Source organism: Macrobrachium nipponense, chromosome 7, assembly GCF_015104395.2.
Source record: "Macrobrachium nipponense isolate FS-2020 chromosome 7, ASM1510439v2, whole genome shotgun sequence".
Lineage (NCBI taxonomy): Eukaryota > Metazoa > Arthropoda > Malacostraca > Decapoda > Palaemonidae > Macrobrachium > Macrobrachium nipponense.
Window position 1 is genome coordinate 83,493,383 of NC_061109.1, and position 23,858 is coordinate 83,517,240.

At 45.0% G+C, this 23,858-nt stretch overlaps 2 protein-coding genes across 2 annotated transcripts in view; both read left to right on the plus strand.

The window, feature by feature from the left end:
* LOC135217289 (T-complex protein 1 subunit theta-like) overlaps nucleotides 1–6,843 on the plus strand; it is a 29,662-nt gene extending 22,819 nt beyond the window's left edge. Inside the window, exons 7-9 of the mRNA XM_064253040.1 lie at nucleotides 4,054–4,174; nucleotides 5,304–5,441; nucleotides 6,347–6,843. Coding sequence (XP_064109110.1) covers nucleotides 4,054–4,174; nucleotides 5,304–5,441; nucleotides 6,347–6,637 — 550 coding nt within the window. The 3' untranslated portion in view covers nucleotides 6,638–6,843. The remainder of the gene's footprint in view (nucleotides 1–4,053; nucleotides 4,175–5,303; nucleotides 5,442–6,346) is intronic.
* Nucleotides 6,844–11,340: 4,497 nt separating this feature from the next.
* Nucleotides 11,341–23,858, plus strand: part of LOC135217159 (protein disulfide-isomerase A5-like) — a 150,609-nt gene continuing 138,091 nt past the window's right edge. The window contains exon 1 of the mRNA XM_064252879.1: nucleotides 11,341–11,428. Coding sequence (XP_064108949.1) covers nucleotides 11,354–11,428 — 75 coding nt within the window. The 5' untranslated portion in view covers nucleotides 11,341–11,353. The remainder of the gene's footprint in view (nucleotides 11,429–23,858) is intronic.

Genomic DNA, 23,858 nt, shown 5'->3' on the forward strand with positions numbered 1-23,858 from the left:
TTTATATTTACCGAAATTCGTTTCGCTTAAATATAATTGCTCGAGCATATCTTTTTATGCTCGGTGGTTCTAGCCGAACGCATTCCTTCGTGGAAAGGATTACTTGGCAACTCAGGATGACGAGTCAGCTACAGCTACTGCGTATTGAATTGCCCGAGGCATTTCAGTTCATCAGCTGCCGCTTTGAGATAGACGGTTGTTTATGTCTTTCTCACCTGCTTTGATTGAATAACAACCGTATCTCTGCCAACAATCACGGACTTAAGTCTCTGATTAACGGGGATTCTCGCATACATGAATGATCATCTACTGCTGTGAAACGCTAGTATTCATCGTCTTCGGTATTGCGAGAATTTTAAACAGAGATATCTATTCGACTCTCATCTTTCTGTTTACCGCACGGTAACAGAATTCTGTAATAGTCCTCTTGCTGCATCGTATCCCGATAATGCGGATGATTTTTGCGGAATCTGAGTTTGTCCTCAAAATATCTTGTATTCGGAGGTGTACAATTGTTCATTGTTCACCCCGGATTAGCAGATGTATTGAAAGACATCGCCTACTCCCACACCTGCCAGCTCTACTTCCAAACGTTCAGCCCATGAGAAGCAGTTCTTCAAGCGGCTCTCCCCTGTGTTTCATTACTGAAGAACGCCCCGCTTTCATTGCACAACGGACAGCAATGAAATGGCGGTTAGCGTTTTCAGTCATTTGTAAGCACAGGTTTAGAATCTTGATTCTTCTTCTCTCGATTCAGCTGGAAGACGTAGGTTGCATTCATTGCCTACCTTCGTCTTCAACGTCACATAGTGTTGTTTCTTCCTAAGCTGAGATTCAACGTCTATGAGATTTTCTTGCCATCAGGGACCTCGGTCTTTTTCTTTTGAAGGCAATTGACTTTCGCCTTTTGAGCTTATGCATTAAGAGAATCATCGCCGCGCCGTCCGGCATCGGTGACTAACAAATATTTTTTTAGTTGTTTGGTCTCTCAGCATAACTCTTTAAAGGGCGAAGGTCACGTGACTTACCCGGATGCTTGGACAACTTGCCTCTACTGATTCCGAACCAGTCAGTCGGCAGCTGTCAGAGCGCCCGAGTCAGTTACGAACTATGCTGTGGACTTAGTTCGGTTGGTTGTTCCAGAGCAATCATTACTTCGTCTTAATAGCTTGTCAGTATGAGTACTGTACATAACCAAAGTCGAGAAGAGGGATAGGTCATACGACTATTCCCTTCTTTTCGTCTTAGGTAACTGCATGACTTCTCTTGAGAAGTCAAGCACAAGGGATGGGGATTTGTGACTTCGATTTCGTACCGATCTTCGTAGCGAAGACTCAGAACCCTTCGGTAACTGACGATTGGTTCGAGTCCTTCACAATACCCTCCCTAATGGACTTCACCGCCTCCGATACGAAGGCTATGCTGCTTTGTCCTGTGAAGGTGCGACGGAGCTGTCTGAAGAAACTCGACACCCAGGATGAGTGTGGACGCCTCTTCATCATTCTCTCGCGTTCCGCAAGAACTTCTCCGTGGCGCAGGTAATGAAGGCAGGCGCCTGGTCCAACCGGACCGCATGCACCTCCTTCTACCTTCAGGATATTGCCCACAGTTCCTTGGATCTTTTTCCTTGGGAACCGTGGTGGTTGCTCAACACGTTGTGTAGTTAACCCAGACCCTCGCAGGCTGAACAGCATCGAGTCCTGGTGTGACCGTAAGAATGGATGAGGAATGAGAGTGTGACTGGCTCCTCTTCCCATCTTTTTCTTCCCTCTACCTTTGGGTAGAGGACACGGTCGTCACCCTGCTGGGTAAGGACGAGATGCAGGTGAGCTACTCAATAGAGCACCATCCTATCGCCTTTCAGTAGGGATAGGAGTAAATATCCACCACTTCCTCCAACAAGGGGGAGGAAGTGGATGCCAAATTGAGACAAACCCATCATTTTATGATTGTCTCTTGCAAACAGGAACAAGTTCTTGCTTGCTGGTACGAAGAGATACGCTTGCCTCTCTCTTAGTACTTGGCCCAGAGGTCTGACCATTGATCCTGCGGTGCACACCCCGATCAATCGGACAGAGGTTTGGATCCCTCCCTTGCTCTCTTTACGACCAGGGAGGCACTCCAGGGTTGGACGAACACCTGTCTGTTCACCAAAAAGACTCAGATTCCTCCCACCAAGAAGTGAGTCTTCCTATTGTTAAAGGACCGAGGGTTTGTATTACGTATCGGAACAAATGACAATTTGTCGAAAATTGCATTTTTCCTAACTATACAAACCTGAGGTCCTTTACATATAGTCCCACCTCATGCCACACCTCACTCTGCAACTTTTTGCATGGGCCTAAAGCAAAAGTGATTCTTCACCTCTCGGGCGCGCGCACGATCGGACAAGCAGTTAACTACCGTTCTCCCCTTGTTCGAAGCTTACGACCGTCCCAGCTGCCGCTAGTTACCTTCCTATTGTTAAAGGACCTCAGGTTTGTATAGTTAGGAAAAATGCAATTTTCGACAAATTGTCATTTTTAGCTACCCTATATACTTTCGTATCACGCGACTATTGAGGACCTAATCATACACGAGATATATGTAATTAGAGTATGTAATTCACATAGTATCATATTATAAAATACAAACACAATGAATATGCACCTTTTCCATGGATCTTTTAAAAAGTTAAGATTTATTTCACTGTATCCAATAATATGTTACTATGTAATATAAAATACAAACAGCAGTCAAGGTTTTGGTTTAGACATCAGCTGAAGACAATTACAAAGTAAGCTTATTTCACCATATTTAACCCAATTTAGGGCGATTTCCTTGCTTCTAGTTAGCGTAAATGAATCGGTAGATACTCTATTTACATAGGACAAGGTTATTTTTTGTTATACAAAGTATTTTTCAAGTCAGAGCATGACTTAAAATATGTCTCATTGTAAACTAAATTTAATTATGTTTTCGTTAACAGATAGCCGTGGGGGCGTATTTTTGTGGAAAAAATCAACAGCACAATAATTTATAGTTATTACCAGGTTGAACATGGTTTTCTCAGCTTAAGCTACAACTTTCAGCTTGAATTTATCTGTACATATATTTCCTTGCTGATCTTTTCTCCAAAGCAATTAAGGGTATATGTAATGTAAAAGTGTGTGTGTTCTACTTAACATCATTTTCAACATAACTACAGTAATATTTTACTATTGTACAATTCGGTTGTTTACTAAACAGCTGTTTCTTGTTTGTTGATCATTTGTTTATGGCAGTAAACGTTTATGCAATAAGTATAATGTCACTAACGATGCTTTTATCATTCTCTTTTAGTTATATTACTAGCTATGTGATTATCATTCTTTGTTACTTATTTAACTAGAAGATGGGATAGATGAAGAGATGGAGGAAGAGGTTAGTCTGTTGTAATTTGGTTGCAAACAAGGAACTTGCTTAATACGTGAGGTACGTGGTAAAGTAATTTTTTAATGCTGGGGGTCGCACAATATGCAAGATTGCATTTACACAAGTATACATATACGGTATATATAGTAATACCTCATGGTAATGGTCGTACTAAATAATAATTAAAAAGTTACCCATAATTGAAGTTAACAAGGTAGGCTCAGGGTACTAGCCTCCAGGGAGCATATACTGTATGTATGTATATTTAACACAGAAGTAAAATGTGAGCACAAGCAATATTGCATGAAGTGACAAGGCATCATGCCTAAGATGGTAGCATAGAAAAATTGATTGTTACAAGGTAATGGGAAATTACAGAAGACGCTGAATATGAGCCAGCACAAAAGTAGACAAATCTACTGTGCTGTTTACCTTATTGCCCCTTGTAATGTTACTTAATAGCATCCACTCTAGCACTCTTACCATCTTTCTGACCATGTCACTTAAGTTAATGGAAATGAATATATGATACGCTGATTTCTGCAACAGCCTGCTTTTCTCAGTGTAGGAATTTCTGGTGTTGGCAAATGTGTGCAAATTGCAACAGTTTTATATTGATTTTTGAGGTCATTGTTTTATGTAGTTGATAATGTATTTCAGGCAAGAAGGGTCTGAATCACGAATTGCAACTGTTGTGATCCGAGGCTCTACTGAAAATTACATGGATGATATTGAGCGAGCAGTGGATGATGCTGTGAACACTTTCAAGGGACTGTGCAGGGTAAGTTTGACTGAAATTCCTTAATGGTAACTAGACGTTTGATTACTCGTGAGAATTTCAGCTGTGATCAGTAGTAAAAGGGATAAACCATTGCTTCTCAAGAAGTTGCTTTATGGCACCAAGGAAAATAAGCTATTTAACATAATATAATGGTTTGGTTTCTGTAAGGAGTGGTAAGCTTGCCTTTAGTATTGTAGAAATTGTTTTTCTAATTTAGATTATTAGGAAACAAGAATTCAGAAGCTTCTTTACTCTTTTATAGTGAATATATCATGACATTGAAATTAGGACTGGACTACCTAATAGTAATAATAATTCCATCAAGTTCATCTTGAGTTTAAGCACTATCCATATGTGATTTAAAGCGAGGTAACCCATAGTAACCCATTCCTGTGTGTAGAAACGAAATTTTGTATGAATGACCTTACAACAAATTAAGGAATTATTGTATGATTGGCCAAATTTCAAACGAGTGACAAATAGTGGACACAACTGTAAAAAACTTTTGCCAGAATCTTCAAGATTTATCACATAATCTTAATTTAGTATAGCCTACAGTTGAACATTCAAGAATTCCTATTGAATATTCAAGACATTCCACAGGTTATAGTAACTTCAGATAATTTCTAGCCTAAAGTAAATGTACCTAACATTTATCAGTAAATCCAAGGAATTTACCTGCAGGCACTTTATACCTACTAAATTGGCACCCTAGCAAAAGCACTATGATAACTAAGTATTTGGTAATGACTGCACACATTGGATTTACTACTTTGAATCTTGTACATGCCAGTGCTTTATGTAGAAAATTTGTTATGAGACATTCAAAATATTATCAGGATTTTAGCACCTCAGTGGCATGATCAGTATGGTCTTCACCTGCCACCTCGATGGCTGTGAGTTTGATTCTCGGGCATTCCATTGAGTTGTTTAGAGATATGTATTTCTGGTGGTAGAAGTTCACTCTCGACGTGGTTCGGAAGTCACGTAAAGCCGTCGGTCCCGTTCCTGAATAAACACTGGTTCCATGCAATGTAAAACCACCATACAAACAAACAAAACAAATTATCAGGATTTAGGTTCATGGTAAAAAAAAAAAAAGCTTGTGTAATGTCTCCATGTGTTTCAGGATGGAAGGTGTATTGCAGGTGCAGGAGGCAGTGAAGTAGAGCTTAGTCGAATAATTGAGCAGTATGGTTCTCAGTGCCCTGGTCTTGAACAATATGCTATAAAGAAGTTTGCTGAAGCTCTCAGAGTGTTCCCTAAAGTAAGTGAACTTGATTTTATTTACTCTCTCTCTCTCTCTCTCTCTCTCTCTCTCTCTCTCTCTCTCTCTCTCTCTCTCTCTCTCTCTCTCTCTCTCTCTCTCTCTCTCTGACTTTTGTTTCATACATCAGTAGATTCCTTTAACTTAATGATTTCTATGATCTAGTTATACTTAAATTCATAACTCATTTTCTCATTTCTATGATTTATCTAAGGTTACACAACTGGTGGAACTTATACGTATTAGAAATTTTTTTTTTGAATTTATAGGAAATGTAGAAATATTACTGAATATGTAGAGAATGTGGGAAAAAAATTAAGAATAACAAAACATCAGAGCTATAAAAGTAAAAGCTAATAGAGGGAAAGAGGAATGAATAAGAGAGAGATGTAAAGGTTTGGGTTTTCTCGTTATTCTTTATTTTCTTCTGTCACTTATTCCTTTGCTATGAATTTTTTTCCAATATATTCCATAAAGTATTGCAAGTAGAGGGTACAGCTATGTAACTTTGGGTCATTAATGAATAATATCTTCCATTATAAAGATTCTTGGTATATGTATTACAATTATAATTTTCTTTATGTATACTGACAACCTGTTAGTTCTGGATGTCCCTAATTTTATTGCAAAAATTTACAAGGATGGAAGAAGGAGTCCCATTCACTATAAGTGCTGCAACTCCAGGACTACTGTATACCTTAATTTGACACAGTGTTGATTTATCAAACGTTTTGAGTGGAGGAATAGGATACACAGATGCAAACCTTGTAGCACTGTCATAGAATTAAAATTTGTAATTATCTGGTAGACTACATGTAAATTTCTATGAACAAGCAAAGGTTTTCTGTTGAATTTAAGTATCATACTTGAGATGTTTGTTTAATATATTTTTCAACTATCCACAGGTTTTGGCTGATAACTGTGGTGCTCCTGATCAAGAGGCTTTATCAAACTTATTGGCAGCACACACAGAGGGCAAAACAAACGCTGGTTTTGATTGTGAGGGTGAAGGCGCAGCTGTGTTAGATGCATGCGAGAAGGAAATATTTGATCTCTACCTGACTAAGTACTGGGCTCTGAAATATGCTGCCTCATCAGCAATTGAGATTCTTAAAGTAGACCAGATCATAATGGCGAAGAGAGCTGGTGGTCCAAAGGCCCGAGGAATGGGACCTCAAGATCCTGATGATGATTAAGTGTTGTGATGCATTGTATAATGTCATTGTTTGGCCTTAGCTATTAACTTTTGCCATTCACTAGCTTTCGTCGGAACTAGATTTCATAACTAACTACCTGAAGAAGTGGTTTCTGAATGGATGACTTGGGGAAAACCACCCATCAGCATTCAACTATGTAACATTAAACTTGCACGCTTTTTATATTAATAGATCATCTGAAGAAATCTGGCTTTCACTGAACCTTCAGAAATTTTCACATATTAACATGAGTGAGAGAATGGTGCACAAAGAAAGGAATCTCGTTGTGGTTTAAGAAAGACGTAAGAGTACTGAGAAAGTAGCAAGTTGAAAATTGATATTGAAAAAATGTCAAAATTAAGCGTATTATTTAGAACACATGTGTGTTATCCAACTAGAATTCAAGAACTGATTAAGCATTATGTCACTGAAAGGAACGTCAACTCTCCATGAAGCTGAAAGCAAAGAACACGTTGAAGAAAATTCTTTTGGATGAAAGAGTTGAAGAATGGTACCAAGACATTTGGAACCTGTTTAAACGGTTGTCTTCCAGAAGACGTCACAGAACAATTTTAGTTTAACAAAATTAAGATGAAAATTTTTATGGTTTCATATTAATGAATTGTAAATGTGAAAAATTGCTATGAATAAAATAAATTTTTAAAGTATAAATGAGATATCACTCGCAAACATCACACAATGTGTAATTTGTCATCTTGAAAACAATTATAAAGTAACCCAAATTTATAAGGAGATTGAACAAAATGAAACTATACTTAACCAAATATTCCATCTTGAGAAAAATGAAATCACTGATATAGCATCGTACTGTTTGGTGAATGATCACTTTACGTGTGTTTGTGATGGTAAATAATGCAATAAAAAACTTGGTGTGTACTATGGTAATATGGTACTGAGTGCTGTTGATACAAGGCCAAGAATGGTTAGAGATTCTGTCAATGCATTAGATTGCTTTGGAATTACTAATTGTAAAGTTATTGACGAGGAAATTACAAATCTAATTCACAAGATATAAAAGGAACCTAAGGCGTTATTTGGGCTGAATGACCCTTTGGGTCTTAGTCCCCGGTCTTAGACCTAAATCTCATACATCCATTGTAAGGCATGAGTGCCTCAGTGGCGTGGTTGGTATGGTGTTGGCGTCCCACCTCAATGGTCACGAGTCCGATTCTTGGCCATTCCATTGAGGAGTGAGAGATGTGTATTTCTGGTGATAATGTTCACTCTCGACGTGGTTCGGAAGTCACGTAAAGCCACTGGTCCTGTTGCTAAATGACCACTGGTTTCTTGCAACGCAATGTAATAGCACCATACAAACAAACAAACATTCTAAGGCATTATTCTGCGATCTATTATTACTAGTATATGATTGTTCTTCCAGTTACTACCTTCAGCAAAGCTGGAAATCGGCCATTAGACCATAGCAAGTAGTTTGGTAGTTAAACCACCATTCGGGTGGAGGAAACCGCTTACCTGAGCGTACACACACCACTTTACTTCCTCTATATCCTTCATTATTTTCCATTTACTCTTCTCTGTCAAATTCATATAATCCAAGAGATCACCGTTTCCTCTCCGGTATTGATGTTTTTCCTACACGCGAACGCCAGATGTAATGTTAACTCAATAGTGAACACCAATATATATCTCTATTTTGTAGAATTTTTAACCTCCCTTGCGTTTCTTAACACTGAAATAATATTATTATTATTATTATTATTATTATTATTATTATTATTATTATTATTATTATTTCTGACGGAATAAGACCAAAAACAGGTAGTTTGTCAGATGAGTTTTAGAACAATAGAAGACATGTATATAAGACAACAATCTGAAAACAAACCAAATAAGAAGGGAAGTAGGCGTTATATATAACCAATAAGGAACATTATTGAATATATATTAAAGGCTTCATAATACTTGCAATACTCAAGCTGAGGCATGCACTGAACTATTCAACTTTAGCGACTGATATAAATATTTCTGCAAACTTGCCGTGTCGCTAGTGGATGAACAAAACAACAAGACATAGCTATGAAGTCTTAGTAATTTGTTTGTCGTTTGATTTTACCAACGATATTATAAAGCACACTAGCGTTTGAGCTAACCGTAGCTTGCAAAGCTAGAAAAATGAAAAGAAAGTACCACAGAAAAGATGGTTTAAATCTCACGCTATCCGACTTGCATAGAATGTAAACGAAAAACTTTATGACGTTTTGTATTTTTCTTTGTGAAATTACCTGTGCTGTACTACATAAAAAAATAAAAAAAAACACTGTTAGTTTAGAAAGTGTCACTGAAAATGAATTATGGTCATCAAAGGCGAAAGTTGATATGATCGTGTAAATCCGCTGGATGAAAAGATAAAGGTTGAGTGGGATTCAGTTTTTTTTTCTTTGTATGCATAAGAGATGAGTATTTTTAGACGGAATTGGCATATAATAGTATCAAGATATCAAGATTGGATAGTGAATGAACATCACAGAACTGTCGTACCTAAGCATTTACTAAACCAGCAATTCCTTAACTACCTGTTACTAAACATGCTAAAACATCCTTTAATTGTTACCAGCAGTTCTATAACTACAACCAGGCAAATATTATACTTCCTTGCAATATGCTTTTTAAGGTAGGCCATATACTATAACAGATATAACTTTGTAGGCCACATTCAAAAGGTATGCCGCATACTATGACGGTACCGTTTTTTTTTTTTTTTTTTTTTTTTTTTTGAGAGGGTCGTTTTTCCCAAAACTGGACCTTTTCTTCTACAAATTTAATTGCATAACTAGGCATATACAAGATGAAAGACTGGAAAATGTTATTTTAGTTATGTTAAGAAGAAAAATTGGGTATGCAGTCTATGTCCTTCAACCTGATTAAATGTTATTCAAAGTACTGACTTTGGTTAACAGAATTTTACTTATAATGTTGAAAGTTTGCACTGAAATTCAAGAATATTTCTTCGGTTTTTGCTTCATTAATTATGTTAACAATAACGTACATATTACTTTATTTGTTGTTATGTTATATACTTTGACTTCGCCAAAAAACAATATTACTTTCTAGGTACAGTTTAATGAAAAGGAACGTCACAGAAAATATGGACTTCCAGAAATTTTTGACCCTCACTCCCGGCCCCTCTTTCGGTACTACAGGCCTGCATTAAGAAATGCAAAATTGAAGAATTGTGTTTAGGGATGAAAGTGAGTTGCAAGTTGCAGCAGAACTGTTGAGCGTGATGCTAAAATTGCCGAACTTGGACAAATGATTAACTCAGCGGAATTTATATAGTACAGGACGTTAACCAATAATTTTAAGAAGAAACCCAAATTACTGGAAGATTACTTTAGAAACAATAATCTCACTGCGAAAACTAAATTGTTGGAAATCGCAATGAGGGAGATAAGCTTATAAGCTCTTACTATAGGAAAGATGAAGTATAAAAAAAATCTCATAAGATTTTCAGATGCTTCAGCAAAATCACTGAAGGTCCCTAATACACTTAGAAATTAGTGGTACGAAATTCTTCTGATGGCAATATAGTGCTAATTTTGCTGATTGAAGCAAAATCAGGATGAAATCGTGGCGGAATTTGCTGTTGTGAAAAAGGTGCGTGACTGTCACCAAAAATCGTGAGTAGGACTATGTTAATTCACAGTCCATCCCTGATGTACTACAGAAGGTAAGTCTATCGTTCAACAAACCTGCCGCAGGTACGACCACTTACGCCATTCTAAAATATGATCGAAAGTCGAACGACTATTTGTGATAAAGGTAATAAATTTGTATTACGTTGGGTTATTTTATTGTCAAAGGTATGGCCAAGTTGAAAAGGGATATAGGTTCTAAACTTATGATAAAGTTAGGGCTAGTGTGCGGGTAACCAAATAATGTAATCATGCATATCGGATGTGATCATAATGTAGTAGCTGTAAGAGAAAAAAAAATAATAATAATAATAAATAAAATGGTACTGCATTCGAGAAGTAGCACAATTTTTAATATCGAAATAAATTGTAATCGTGGATAAAACTGTCGGTGTCTAGCATTGCAAAAAGCGGAAACAGAAACTGACAACTACAGTCGACAAACCAGAATATTTGCTATCAATATTATGGGAAATATACAGAGAACTAAAGCAGACCCAAAGCACCGGCGAGGAGAAATGGAATATTATCTCCAATTCTAAACTTTCCCTCTTCCTACAGGTAAGAGTGAAGAATTGTAGTTTGAGTCATATAACTAAAGCAGACCCCAAGACATTGGCGACTACGGTTGCTGGACCATTTTAGTTTAAACTACTCGTGTCGCCACTCGCCAGGTGTTACAATATTGAAGATTTAATTATAGATTACTTATATATTGTACGACTGAATCTTGTGAATTTCGTCACGAACATGTCTATGCGTACGTAAGAGTTATGACCTTATAGAGAGCTTTCTAGGGGGGTGGGTGAGTCTTTTGAGAGTGGTAAAATGGCAGAACTAAAGTCGTACACTTTGGCCACCGAAGCACCCAAGTTGCATCTGCAGATTCGAGTTGATTCTTATAAAATAATTTTGGCATATTCATATTTCTATAGCCCGGTTATTTATAAAGCACGTGTAATGATGAATACAGAAATTATTTTAATTTGAAAATTCACAACAAACCCAACTTATTTTTCTGCCCAAAAAATTATCAATCTCAATGAGTTTGAGGTTTGACGTGTATTATCGGTGGATGAATGTTATTATGTGGCGGCCGCTTATATTATTAGCATTTGTAAGTAATTTACCCACTCATATACGGTATTTGGTGACCAGGTTGCAACTACTTATCGCAATATTTAGGAAATTTATGTATAAAATGGATCTTGACTTGTATATGTATAGATACAGGGTTTTCCTACTGTGGGCTAGATAGCCAACATTGTAGTCAGACGATTAACGTAAACATAATTTATTCGTATTTGTTACTGGTGTCCAAGAACTGCCCAGACTGTGAGTGGTTTCTCGTTTCAGTCTGCACAGATGAGACCTCTACCCTGAATTGATCACTCGGTTGTTGAGCCATACGTGAAAGGCTCCCGCTTGCCGGCAGTTGGCCAGGGCTAACGGGCATTACCTAGGTACTACTAGCTACTAGGCTAGGAGGTAGCTAGGTAATACCCCGGGTTTGGTCGACTGTTTACTCTTAGGCAATTTAATCTTATTTTGACAGGGAAATATGTCCATAGGTATCTACTAAATACCGAACCTTAATCATTCTGATTTGCTACGGCAAGGTTTAGTGATTTACACAAAGATACCTAGCCTAGCTTAGGGTGACATGCTGAGTATGTGGTCACGATTTACTATGGGTATGTTGTCACGGGCCTATGACCCCCTACTCTGTATTTGATCCCTATTTGCTCACTCTTCACATCTACCTAAGCCTGTTTACTTTCCTCGCCGAGTTCCTCGCTGGACAAGTGGTTTTAGCGCTCGGCTGCCAATCCGGGGGTCCGAAGTTCGATTCCCAGCTCGGCCAACGCGGAATCAAAGGAATTTATTTCTGGTGATAGTAATTCATTTCTCGATAGCCTACTATAGGGTAAAAAACCGCATGGTACAGGGGTGGACCATGTACGATCAATGTGTACAGCCCCAAGAAAAGTACATTATAACGTGTCCTGACACCGGAGTAGAGGTCTTTAGCTCTGTTTCTCACCAACAACAAGTCACGTCTGATGCCCATCTCCGATGTCAGGATGCGTTATAATGTACTTTTTTTGGGGTTGTACACATAGATCGTACATGGTCCACCCTTGTACCATGCGGTTTTTTACCCTATATCTAGTGTGGTTCGGATCCCACAATAAGCTGTAGGTCCCGTTGCTAGGTGAGCAATTGGTTCCTAGCTACGTAAAAATATATCTCATTCTTCTGGCCAGCCCTAGGAGAGCTGTCAATCAGCTCAGTGGTCTGGTAAAACTAAGATATACTTAACTTTAACTTTTCCTCGCCGAGACCCAGATTTCCGAAGCTGATGAGCAAAGTGTAGGCTAGCTTATCGCTTTACCTATTCTGTGAAACTTTTTTTTTTTTTTTTTTTTTTTTTTTTCAACCTGTTAGGTTTTTTTGGCGAAATGCTCAATTCATGGTAAAACTGGAGACTACTACTAGCCTACCGCACCCCTCTGTTTCAGTAGCTCAGTTTTCCCGGGAAATCGGCGTCAATGACCTTCGATGTCAGGATGCCAGAGAACTTCCAATCATTCATTCATTCATTACCCGGGAAATGGGTGCCTTGTTAAGTACAAGATGGGGATGAAGTTAAAAACATAAACGACTCCAAATATCATAAGCTCAGTCGAAAGCTGTGAACCTAAATGGAAATATAAGCAAAAGGTGGTATATAAATATTATGGTTGCCAATTTGCAGGAACCAAGCTGCGGTAGTAGTCTTCAGTTTTACCCCATTCTTTCCGTATGTTAGTCTAATGATTTTAGGCAAAATCCTTGGGAAACAATTAGGCTAATACAATCTAATTTTTTGTGCCTAAAACTGACTAGATATGGGTTTTCTAATGGTCTTTTATGATGATAGATAAAGCAGCATATTTAATTTCTAATGGAAATTGTTACATTACCTCAACCCCTCCTTTAGTCATATGGGGAATAGGATGGAAGATACAAAACCTTTCCAATCGCTCGTTACCTTGCATAGGATGCAGGGTCATCGTATACATGTTCTGACCTTTAAGGCACAGTTGTTCCGATACGTAATACAAACCCTCGGTCCTTTAACAATAGGAAGGTAACTAGCGGCAGCTGGGACGGTCGTAAGCTTCGAACAAGGGGAGAACGGTAGTTAACTGCTTGTCCGATCGTGCGCGCGGGCCCGAGAGGTGAAGAATCACTTTTGCTTTCGGCCGCGGGTGTGAAGGACGTGTTCGTCATCGCTCTCTGCCCGCTTCATCGTCGTATGCTTTGTTTATATTGTGTTTTCTACTAATGGTTTGGTTTGACTTGAAAATGAAACTGTAAGTACACTGTTTTCATTTTCATTACTTAATTATGAATCAACATGGAGCTATCGCCGTAGAGACGGCGATTTCCGCTCTTTTCATGAATTGAACCCTTGAATTATGTCTCGGTGCCGAGGGCGGGCGCACTCACGCCGAGTCATGTATTTTGGGCGAAAGTGTGTAATTGAAAGATGTAAGTACTCTTTTTCATTATATTTTTGCCCTGTGCGTTCGTTGCCGAGAGCTTGATTGCGCTCGGCAAGAGCCTCTTATTTTGTATGAATAGAATGCAATGAAAGTGGATTCGCAATGCAGTTTTCTTTTCATTTTCATTTATTAATTGCATCAAATTTAATTTTGGATCAATTTCCGCTCTTACCCGGGAATTAATCCTTACGATTTATTGCTGTGAAAGTGAAAATAGCAAGTGCAGTATTGTTCATTTTCATATATATTTATGATAGCATCATATTATTATGGATCAAGTTTCCGCTCTTACCGGGAATTGATTTTTCCCTCTTTAAGTTCTATGAAGTGAATCGCAAGTGCAGTATTCTGTTTCATTTTCATATTACTTTTCACTGCTGTGCGGGGGTAGAGGAAGCGAAGGGTCTTCGCCAGGAATCGGAAGTCGTCGGAAAGCTCTCCCGCGACTCCCTTGGTATCCGATTCTTCGTCTTCTTTCCTGCCCCCCCGCTCAGCTTCCTCGTATTTTGTTTGTTCCGATACGTAATACAAACCATCGGTCCTTTAACAATAGGAAGTAGCTAGCGGCAGCTGGAACGGTCGTAAGCTTTGAACAAGGGGAGAACGGTAGTTAACTGCTTGTCCGACAGTCGCGCGCCGCGCGACTGGGAGGTAAACAAATCACTTTTGCTTTCGGCCGCGGGTGTGAAGGACGTGTTCGTCATCGCTCTCTGCCCGCTTCATCGTCGTATGCTTTGTTTATATTGTGTTTTCTACTAATGGTTTGTTTGACTTGAAAATGAAACTGTAAGTACACTGTTTTCATTTTCATTACTTAATTATGAACCCTTGAATTATGTCTCGGTGCCGAGGGTGCGGGCTGCGCTCGCGCCGAGGTCATGTATTTGGGGCGAAAGGGTGTAATTGAAAAATGTAAGTACTTTTTTCATTATATTTTGCCCTGTGCGTTCGTTACCGAGAGTGTGATTGCGCTCGGCACGAACTTTTAATTTTGTATAATAGAATGCAATGAAAGTGGATTCGCAATTGCAATATTCTTTTCATTTTCTTTTATTCATTGCATGAATTTAATCTGGATCAATTTTCGTTCTTACCCGGGAATTGATCCTTACGTTTTTTTATGTGAAATGAAATCGCAAGTGCAGTATTCTGTTTCATTTTCATATATATTTTATGATAGCATCATATTATTGGATCAAGTTTCCGTTCTTACCCGGGAATTGATTATCTTTTCTCCAAGTTCTATGAAGTGAATCGCAAGGGCAGTATTCTGTTTCATTTTCATATTACTTTTCACTGCTGTGCGGGGGTGGGGGAAGCGAAGGTCTGCCAGGAAGTCGTCGGAAAGCTCTCCCGCGACTCCCTTGGTAGCCGATTCTTCGTCTTCCTTCCTGCCCCCCGCTCAGCTTCTTCATTGTATTTGTATTTGGGGTCTTCCTTGCGTTCGGGGTGGGGCATGTCTTCCCCCCGTGCGTGAGGGAACCCCTCTTACTAATCTATCTATGTTACCGCAGGTGCTACATCCGTGGGAGACGACCTTGGATGTAGATGTAGATCCTCACGAGGTTTGTACTCGTTGTCGGGGGCGAGAGTGCTTCCGCAACGAGCCCTGTGTAACGTGTATACATTCGTCAGAGGCGCAGTGGGTGGGTGCTGTACGAGGACACAAGAAGTCATCGGAAAGTCCAGTGACTCCTTTGGTAACGGACGTCCAGTTGTACTCGGGGTCTTCCGTCCGCTCTGGGTGGGTTTCTCTCCCCCCAGGCGCGAGGAAGCCCCTCTAACTAACCCGACTGTTGCTTCCGCAGGTTTGCCATCAGCGAGGACGACCTGGGACAGGTGTGGGAGTCGCTGGGACTGCAGGGGTTGATTCAGCGGTTGGCGCGGCGGGGTCGGCAGTGGTCACTCATGATACGGTAACCACTACAACAACCACAATCTCGACACCAGCATAGGAGAGGTCACCGCACCTGGTGTACATACCACATGTCATGTCGGTAACACCCACGGCTGCAATCCAGAACCAATTCCTGCCGTGCCAATCAGGACGGTGCCACCGCCACCTGGGTTCTTGTATTGCCGACCCCGGACTGCCGCTGCCCAAAGAGTACCCCCCAACCCCTGGTACCTGCCCGCAGTGCCGAGGATGACGGTAGCTGCCGACAGGACGCCTGTCTCTCCTGTACCTGCCGTGCCTGCCGTACCTGTTGCTGTCCCAGCCGCTCATTCCCTTTCAGATCAGGTGCCTGCTGCTCATTCACTTTCAGATGTTCCTGCTGTTCCATGGACCTGTTCCTGTGTTCCTGCTGTTGGTGATGCTGTCACAGTCTCAGGTCTTTCCGGACAGGTGCAGTCGGGCCCTGTTGCTTCGGCAACTGCCCGGCTCCCTCCTGGATGGAAGACCTGACGTCTGTCCTGCGGAGCCTGGCGAAGAAGAAGAGGAAGAGGAAGAAGGTGTCGTCGTCGTCTTCGTCCGCTTCTTCGTCTCCGCTGCCTCTCCTTCCCCTTCGACTTCTAAGGCCAAACAGCCGAAGAAGAAGAAGGTTGCCTCCTTTCCCCTAAGAAGACTCCTTCGGGATCTTCTAAGGGCCCGGCTCGCTCAGGCGAGCTGGGAGCTCTTCTGCTGGTCCTCCTGTTCCTTCGGAACGGGGCCCGTCGCTTCTTCTGCAAAGAAGAAGTCGACGGGGACCAGAGGGCACCAGCCTCGGCTGGTGCGTCCTCACCTGGTGCTAGCGGGTCTGCCGCTAAACCAGGTTCCGTCTCGGCCGCTTCTCGTTCGCGAGAAGCACCGAGTGGACGCTCTTCCAAGAAGACCGTCCAGCCAAAGTTTGACGCCCGAGCTCGCTCGCCGTCAAGACAGCGGCGCGGAGCAGAAGACTGGCGAGAGTCGTGCACACGACTCTCGCCAGGCCAGTGGACGCTCTCGCAGCGATCAACTGGCTGCTCGGGCTAACGTGACGGTCGCTGATCAGCCACGGGTTGAGGCGAGGAAGGAGGAGTCCCCCGCAGGCCGCCGGTACCAGCCACAGCTGGTACCAGCGACTCGACGCGCCGAGAGGACGCTGGCCGGTCTCGACGCGATACAGAGCCTAGAAGGTCACCCGTCCGCCGCTCCCGATGGGACCGGCGGAGGCGGTGACCAGCGGCAGCTCGCCTGACGCTAGAGATCGGTCTCGACGTTCTCAGCCGAGCCAATCGCCCCAGGCGAGCGGTAAGGCTAGGCCTGCTGCTCGACCGTCACCGCGGGTTGACGATCAGCAGCAGCCCTCCACGCACGCTGGTCCTGCCAGCGAGCGAGGGGGGAGCGTCAGGTCTGCCTCTCCCATAACGGGTTGAGGCGAGGAAGGGGTCCCCGCGGCCGTCGGTACCAGCCACGGCTGGTACCAGTGGCTCGACGCGCCGAGAGGACGCTCGCCGGTCTCACCGTGACAGCGAGCCTAGCAGGTCACCTGACGCCGCTCCCATCGGGACCGGGCGGAGACGGTAACCAGCAACAGCTCGCCTGACGCTAGAGATCAGCGTCGACGTTCTCAGCCAAGCCTCTCGCCTCAGGCGAGCGGCAAGGCTAGGACATGCTGCTCGATCGCCACCGCGGCGGGTTGACGATCAGCAGCAGCCCTCAAAGCACGGGTCTGCCAGCGAGCTAGGGGGGGGAGCGTCAGGTCTGCTCTCCTGTACCTTCAACTCCTCGGGCTACGCCGGGAGGAGCAAGGTACCTATGAGTGATCGCGAGAGGTGCGCCGCTCGCGACCCCGCTATGACGCCGTATGGACCAGGCACGGTTCTAGGACCGACCAGGACATACGCGCAATTAGCTGGAGGCGACCGTCAGGGGTCTGCCGCTCTTCCTCCTTCTGAAGGAGGAGTATCTAGGGATCTGTTCTTGTTGGAGGGACTGGACGGTCCTACTCCGCAAGACGCGGTTACTCCCGAGATGCAGAGGAATTTGCAGAAGTCATTAAGCTGATTCGTCAGCATAATGACCCTGCGGAAGGATTGCCGCTCCCACCAGCAGAGCCCATGTCTCTGCTCGAGTCGTTTGGGGGCCCGAGAACCCAAACCGACGGTGGGTCTGCCGCGATCGGAGCTTGCCGATTCTGTCTCGAACCAGTGTCTCTCGTCTCCGGACAAGAAGGCTCTCTCAGTTCTGGCCGGTCGATCAAGCTACTTCCACCTCCTCTACTGCGACAGCGGCGTTTTCTACGTGTCTTCGGACACCGTATTTAAATACTCCTTCGGTCCTCCTGAGAGGTTCGACCTCGACGAGGACTGGAATGAGTCGGAGGACGGTATCGGTCTCTCTCCTGCCAGGTGTCGATCAGCCCCACCCAGACGACGTTCACAGTGGCGGCAGACCCTTACCTACAGTGAGAGTTCGTAACCCTCCGCGGGGAAAACGTTTTCTCCTGACGATACGTTTTCCCAGACTCTGAGAGGCCATCGCCGCAAGGCGATGGCTGCTCCTACTCTTCTCCAACTGCTAGTTCCACTGGGAAGGCGAGCGAGTAGTATCAATTCCCTTCCCCACCCTTCCCTCCCTCCTTACGGCTACGAGGGAAAGGGGAAGGATCCTACAGAGATTTCTTTGTAGGATCCCACGTTCGGGACTGCGCTACCGGAGGGACCTTCGGGTCCTACCTGACGTAAGCCCCGGTCGTTGAGGAGGAATCCTGCTCCATTCTCGATTTCTACGGGAATCGAGAGGACCACCAGCCGATATCGTTTGACGAATTCGGTGGGGGTTTCGCAGACGCTTAGAATTTCTACGGAATTTCTAGCGCATTCAGAGTGTTCGAGTTTTTTACGATCTTCAAACACTTACGCGAGACCACGGTCCAAAGTGAGCGAGACGAGAATCCCCGATATGTTACACGAATAATCGGGAACCTCGCCTATGCTCGAATTCCTGGAATTTCTAGCATTGTAAAGAAGACTGCTGCTGAAAGAAACTATCTCACAGTAGGCGACCAACCTGGAATAGAGGAGATCGGACGGGAATATCCAGTTTGGCTTGAACTATCGTCTTAGTATTCTGTTCACCATTGAAGCTTTCCTTCGAGGAAGACTTCTCCTTCACTCTCTTTGATAGAGAACGAAGGTGGTCGATCTCCAATCCTTATTTTGTTTTCTTGAAGGAAAGAATTTAGGATGGAGATCGTTGTTCAGAATCCTACAAATATACTACGTATATTAACCTCGCGACATGATTCTGCTAAGCAGTTGAATGGTCCGAGGGGTAGGCGCATATCCTAGTTATTCTACGGATTGCGACTTAGACGAGAAGTATTCTAATGGAACTGCAACTCGGGGTTGCCTGCAACTCCCAGGAGTTTTTCAGTTTCAATTTTATATTACTTTGGTGTTGTCACGACAACACCATTTCAACTTTTATATTTACCGAAATTCGTTTCGCCTAAATATAATTGCCCGAGCATATCTTTTATGCTCGGTAGTTCTAGCCGAACGCTTCCTTCGTGGAATAATGGATTACCTGGCAACTCAGGATGACGAGTCAGCAGGCTCAACCACTGCGTATTGAACTGCCTGATAGCAGCTCAGTATCAGCTGGGCCTCCGAGATTCACGGTCATGTATGTCTCTCTCTCCCCTGCTTGATTGACTACCGAACCGTATCTCTGCCTAACAATCATGGACTTAGGTCTCTGATTAACGGGGATTCTCGCAATAATGAAGGACCATCTACTGCGGTGACGCTAGATTCCATCGCCTTCGACATTGCGAGAATTTTCAACAGAGATATTCTCTTGGACTCTTTCATCTTTCTGTTTACCGCACGGTAACAGAAGTCTGTACAAGTCTCCCGCTGCATCGCACTGCGATAATGCGAATGATTTTGCAGACATCTGAGTTTGTCTTCAAAATATCTCGTATTCGTAGGTGTACAATTGTTCATTGTTCAACCCGAATTACAAGATGTGTCAGAAGACATCGCCTAACTCTCCGACCTGACAGCTCTACCTCCAATGTTCAGCCCATGAGAAGCAGTTCTTCAGGCGGCTTTCACCTGTGTTTTCATTACCGAAGAACGCCCCGCTTTCATTGCAACTACGACTTCTCACCGGACAGCAATGAACTAGCGGTTCGCGTTTTCAGTCATTTGTAAGCACAGGTTATGAATCTTGAGATCCTTCCTTCGATTCATATGTGAAGACGTAGGTTGCATTCAATATCTACCTTCGTCTTCAACGGTACATAGTGTTGTTTTCTCCTTAGCTGAGATTCAACAAAACATGAGATGTTTTACCTTCAGGGACCTCGGTCCCTAGAAGGCAATTGACTTTCGCCTGTTGGGTACATGCCTTAAGAGAATCATCACCTCGCTGTCCGGCATTGGTGACAAACAAATACATCATTTGTTTGGTCTCGGCGGCATAACCTTTAAAGGCGAAGGTCACGTGACTTACTCGGATGCTTTGACAACTTGCCTCCTACCGAAACGCAGTCAGTCGGCAGCTGTCAGAGCGCCCGAGTCAGTTACGAATTACGCTGTTGACTTAGTTCGGTTGTTACACAGCAACCATTACTTCGTTTTAATAGCTTGTCACAGTTACCCATACCATTGACACCCACCATGGAGTGTCGGTGTCCTATCCACTACCGAGAACTTCGCTGCATGGGGATAGGAGGAGGCGAGAGACTTCGTTGCTAACGGACAGACCAGTTATGGGTACTGGACATCACCGAAGTAGAGAAGAGGGATAGGTCATGCGACTATTTCCTTCTTTTCCTCTGAGGAACTGCATGACTTCTCCTGCGAAGTCAGGCACCCAGGGGATGGGGATCCGTGACGCTCGATTTCGTACCGAACTTCGTAGCGAAGACTCAGAACCCTTCGGTCCCTGACGATTGGTTCGAGTCGTTCACAATCCCCTCCCTAATGGACTTCACCGCCTTCGATGCGAAGGAGATGCTGCCTTGTCCACAAGAACTTCTCCTTGGCGCAGGTACTGAAGGCAGGGGTCTGGTCCAACCAGACCACATGCCCTTCCTTCTACCTTTCGGGATATTGCCCACAGGTCCTTGGATCTTTTTCCTTGGGGACCCGTTGGTGGCTGCTCAACACGTTGTGTAGCGAACCCAGACCCTCGCAGGCTGAACAGCATCGAGTCCTGGTGTGACCGTAAGAATGGATGGTGAATGAGAGTGTGACTGGCTCCTCTTCCCATCTTTTTCTTCCCTCTACCTGTGGTTAGAGGGACACGGTCGTCACCCTGCTGGATAAGGACAAGATGCAGTGAGCTACTCAACAGAGCCCCATCCTATCCCTTTCACTAGGGATAGGAGCATATATCCACCACTTCCTCCAACAAGGGGGAGGAAGTGGATGCCAGCTTGAGACAACCCATACTTTTATGTTGCCTCTTGCAAACAGGAACAAGTTCTTGCTTGCTGGTACGAAGATACGCTTGCCTCTCTCTTAGTACTCGCCCGCCCAGAGGTCTGACCATTGATCCTGCGGTGCACATCCCCGATCAATCGGACAGAGGCTTGGATCCCTCCCTTTTCGCTCTTACGACCAGGGAGGCATTCCAGGGATGGACGAACACCAGTCTGTTCATCAAAAGACTCGGATTCCTCCCACCAAGAAGTGAGTCTTCCTATTGTTAAAGGACCGATGGTTTGTATTACGTATCGGAACAAATGACAATTTTGTCCGAAAAATTTTGCATTTTTCCTAACATACAAACCTGAGGTCCTACATATAGTCCCCCTCCTCATGCCACCCCTCACTCTGCGTATTTTGCATGGCCCCAAAAGCAAAAGTGATTTGTTTACCTCCCAGTCGCGGCGCGCGACTGTCGGACAAGCAGTTAACTACCGTTCTCCCCTTGTTCGAAGCTTACGACCGTTCCAGCTGCCGCTAGCTACTTCCTATTGTTAAAGGACCGTCAGGTTTGTATAGTTAGAAAATGCAATTTTCGACAAATTGTCATTTTTGGGGTCTTCCTTCGTTCGGGGTGGGGGCATGTCTCCCCCCCCCGTGCGGTGAGGGAACCCCTCTTACTAATCTGTCTGTGCTACCGCAGGTGCTACAGCCGTGGGAGACGACCTTGGACAGGTATGGACCACTGCGGCTGCAGGGCGTGCCTAGCATCCACGATCTGCTGCAGAGTCTAGCGAGTCTGGGGCGGTGACCTTGGAGTGGTCTCCACTACAACCTTCACGGCCCGCTTATGCTGCTTCCCCCCGCTGGTCTACACTCCCCATGCGTGTCCGGTGACGCCGTCTGCCGCTTCTAGGGGCCGGTCGCCGCCGTACCGAGGAGGGGTATGCCGCCGCCGCCTGTGTTTTCTTCGTGTTGCCTGCCCCAGACTTCCGCTGTTCCAGCAGCTCGCCCCTGGACCGGTCCGCCAGTACCACGCTGGCTGCCGATGATTCTACGAGGCGATGGCTGGGCCTGCCGTACTGTCGCTGATGTGGTTCCCGCTACTGGCTTGGCTGTCCTTCTGTGTTTACCGCTGCCGCTGTTCCTGCCGCTCCTGAGCTGGTTGCTGTTCCTGTCGCTCCTGGTTCCTGCGCCTGTCCATGCTGGTCCTGCCCATGGTGTTGTCCTTCCCCAGTCCCAGGTCCTTCCGGAACCGGTGCAGTCGGGGGCCGTGTTTGCTTCGGCAATAGGCCCGACTCCGGCCTGGATGGAGGACCTACGACTGTCCCTGCGTGAGCTGACGAAGAAGAGGAAGGTCATCTTCGTCTGTGCTGCCTCTTCCCCTTCGACTTCTAAGGCCCATAAGCCGAAGAAGAAGAGGCTGCCTCCCCCCCCTAAGAAGTCTCCTTCGGGAAAACTTCTAAGGGCCCGTCCCACCTCGGTGGGACGGGGGGTCCTTCTGCTGGTCCTCCCTGCTCCTTCGGGAGCGGGGCCCGTCCTTCCCTTGCCGTAAGGAAGAGATAGAGGGGACCAGAGATACGGTTAGCTCTGGTACTTCCTCGCCTGGGTGCTAGCGGCGATGCCGCTACGCCAGGTTCCGGCTCGGTCTCTCGTTCGGGGGAGATCCCGAGTGTACGCTCTCCCTCGGGAGACCGTGCAGCCAAAGTTTCGGCGCCAGAGTTCGCTCGGCGCCAAGACCACGGCACGGAGCAGAAGGCTGGCGAGAACCGCCTCAGGTGACTCTCGCCAGGCCAGCGGCCGCTCTCGCAGCGACAGCTGGTAACCGGGTTTTGTTTCCACCCCCTAAGAAGACTCCTTCGGGAACTTCGAAGGGCTCGTCACATTCCGGTTGTGACGGGGGGGGTTCTTCTGCTGGCGTCCTCCTGTTCCTTCGGGAACGGGGCCCCGTCTCCCCTTCTGAGAAGAAAGAAGAAGACGGGGACCAAGGGTGTGCTGGCTACCGCTGGTACACCCTCGCCTGGTCTTGGCAGCTCTGCTGCTAAGCCAGGTACGGCTCGGTTTCTCGTCCGCGAGAAGTTCGAGTGTACGATCTCCTTCGGGTGACCGTGCAGCCAAAGTTAAGACGCCTGAGTTCGCTCAGCGTCATGACCGAGGCACGGAGCAGAAGACTGTCGAGAGCCGCTCAGGTGACTCTCGCCAGGCCAGCGGCCGCTCTCGCAGCGACCAGCCGGTACCTCGGGTGGACGTGACGGTCTCTGACCGGCCACGGGTTGAGGCTGGGAAGAGGTCCCCCAGGTCCCCTCGAACGACTGGTACCAGCCTCGGCTGGTACCAGCGGGTTTGACGTGCCGCTGAGGGGACGCTCACCGGTCTCACGGCGAAAGCGAGCTCTGCAGGTCACCTGACCGCCGCTCCCACACAGGGACCGGCGGGCGGATACGGTGACCAGCAGCAGCTCGTCTGACGCACGGGACCGGGGTCGACGTGCTCAGTCGAGCCGCTCGCCACAGGTGAGCGGCAACGGCTAGGCCTGCAAGATCGATCCCCACCGCGGGTTGGTGATCGGCTGCAGCCCCCACGTACCGCTGGTCCTGCCAGCGAGCGGGGGGGGGGGAGCGTCAGTCTGTCTCTCCACTACCTTCAACTTCC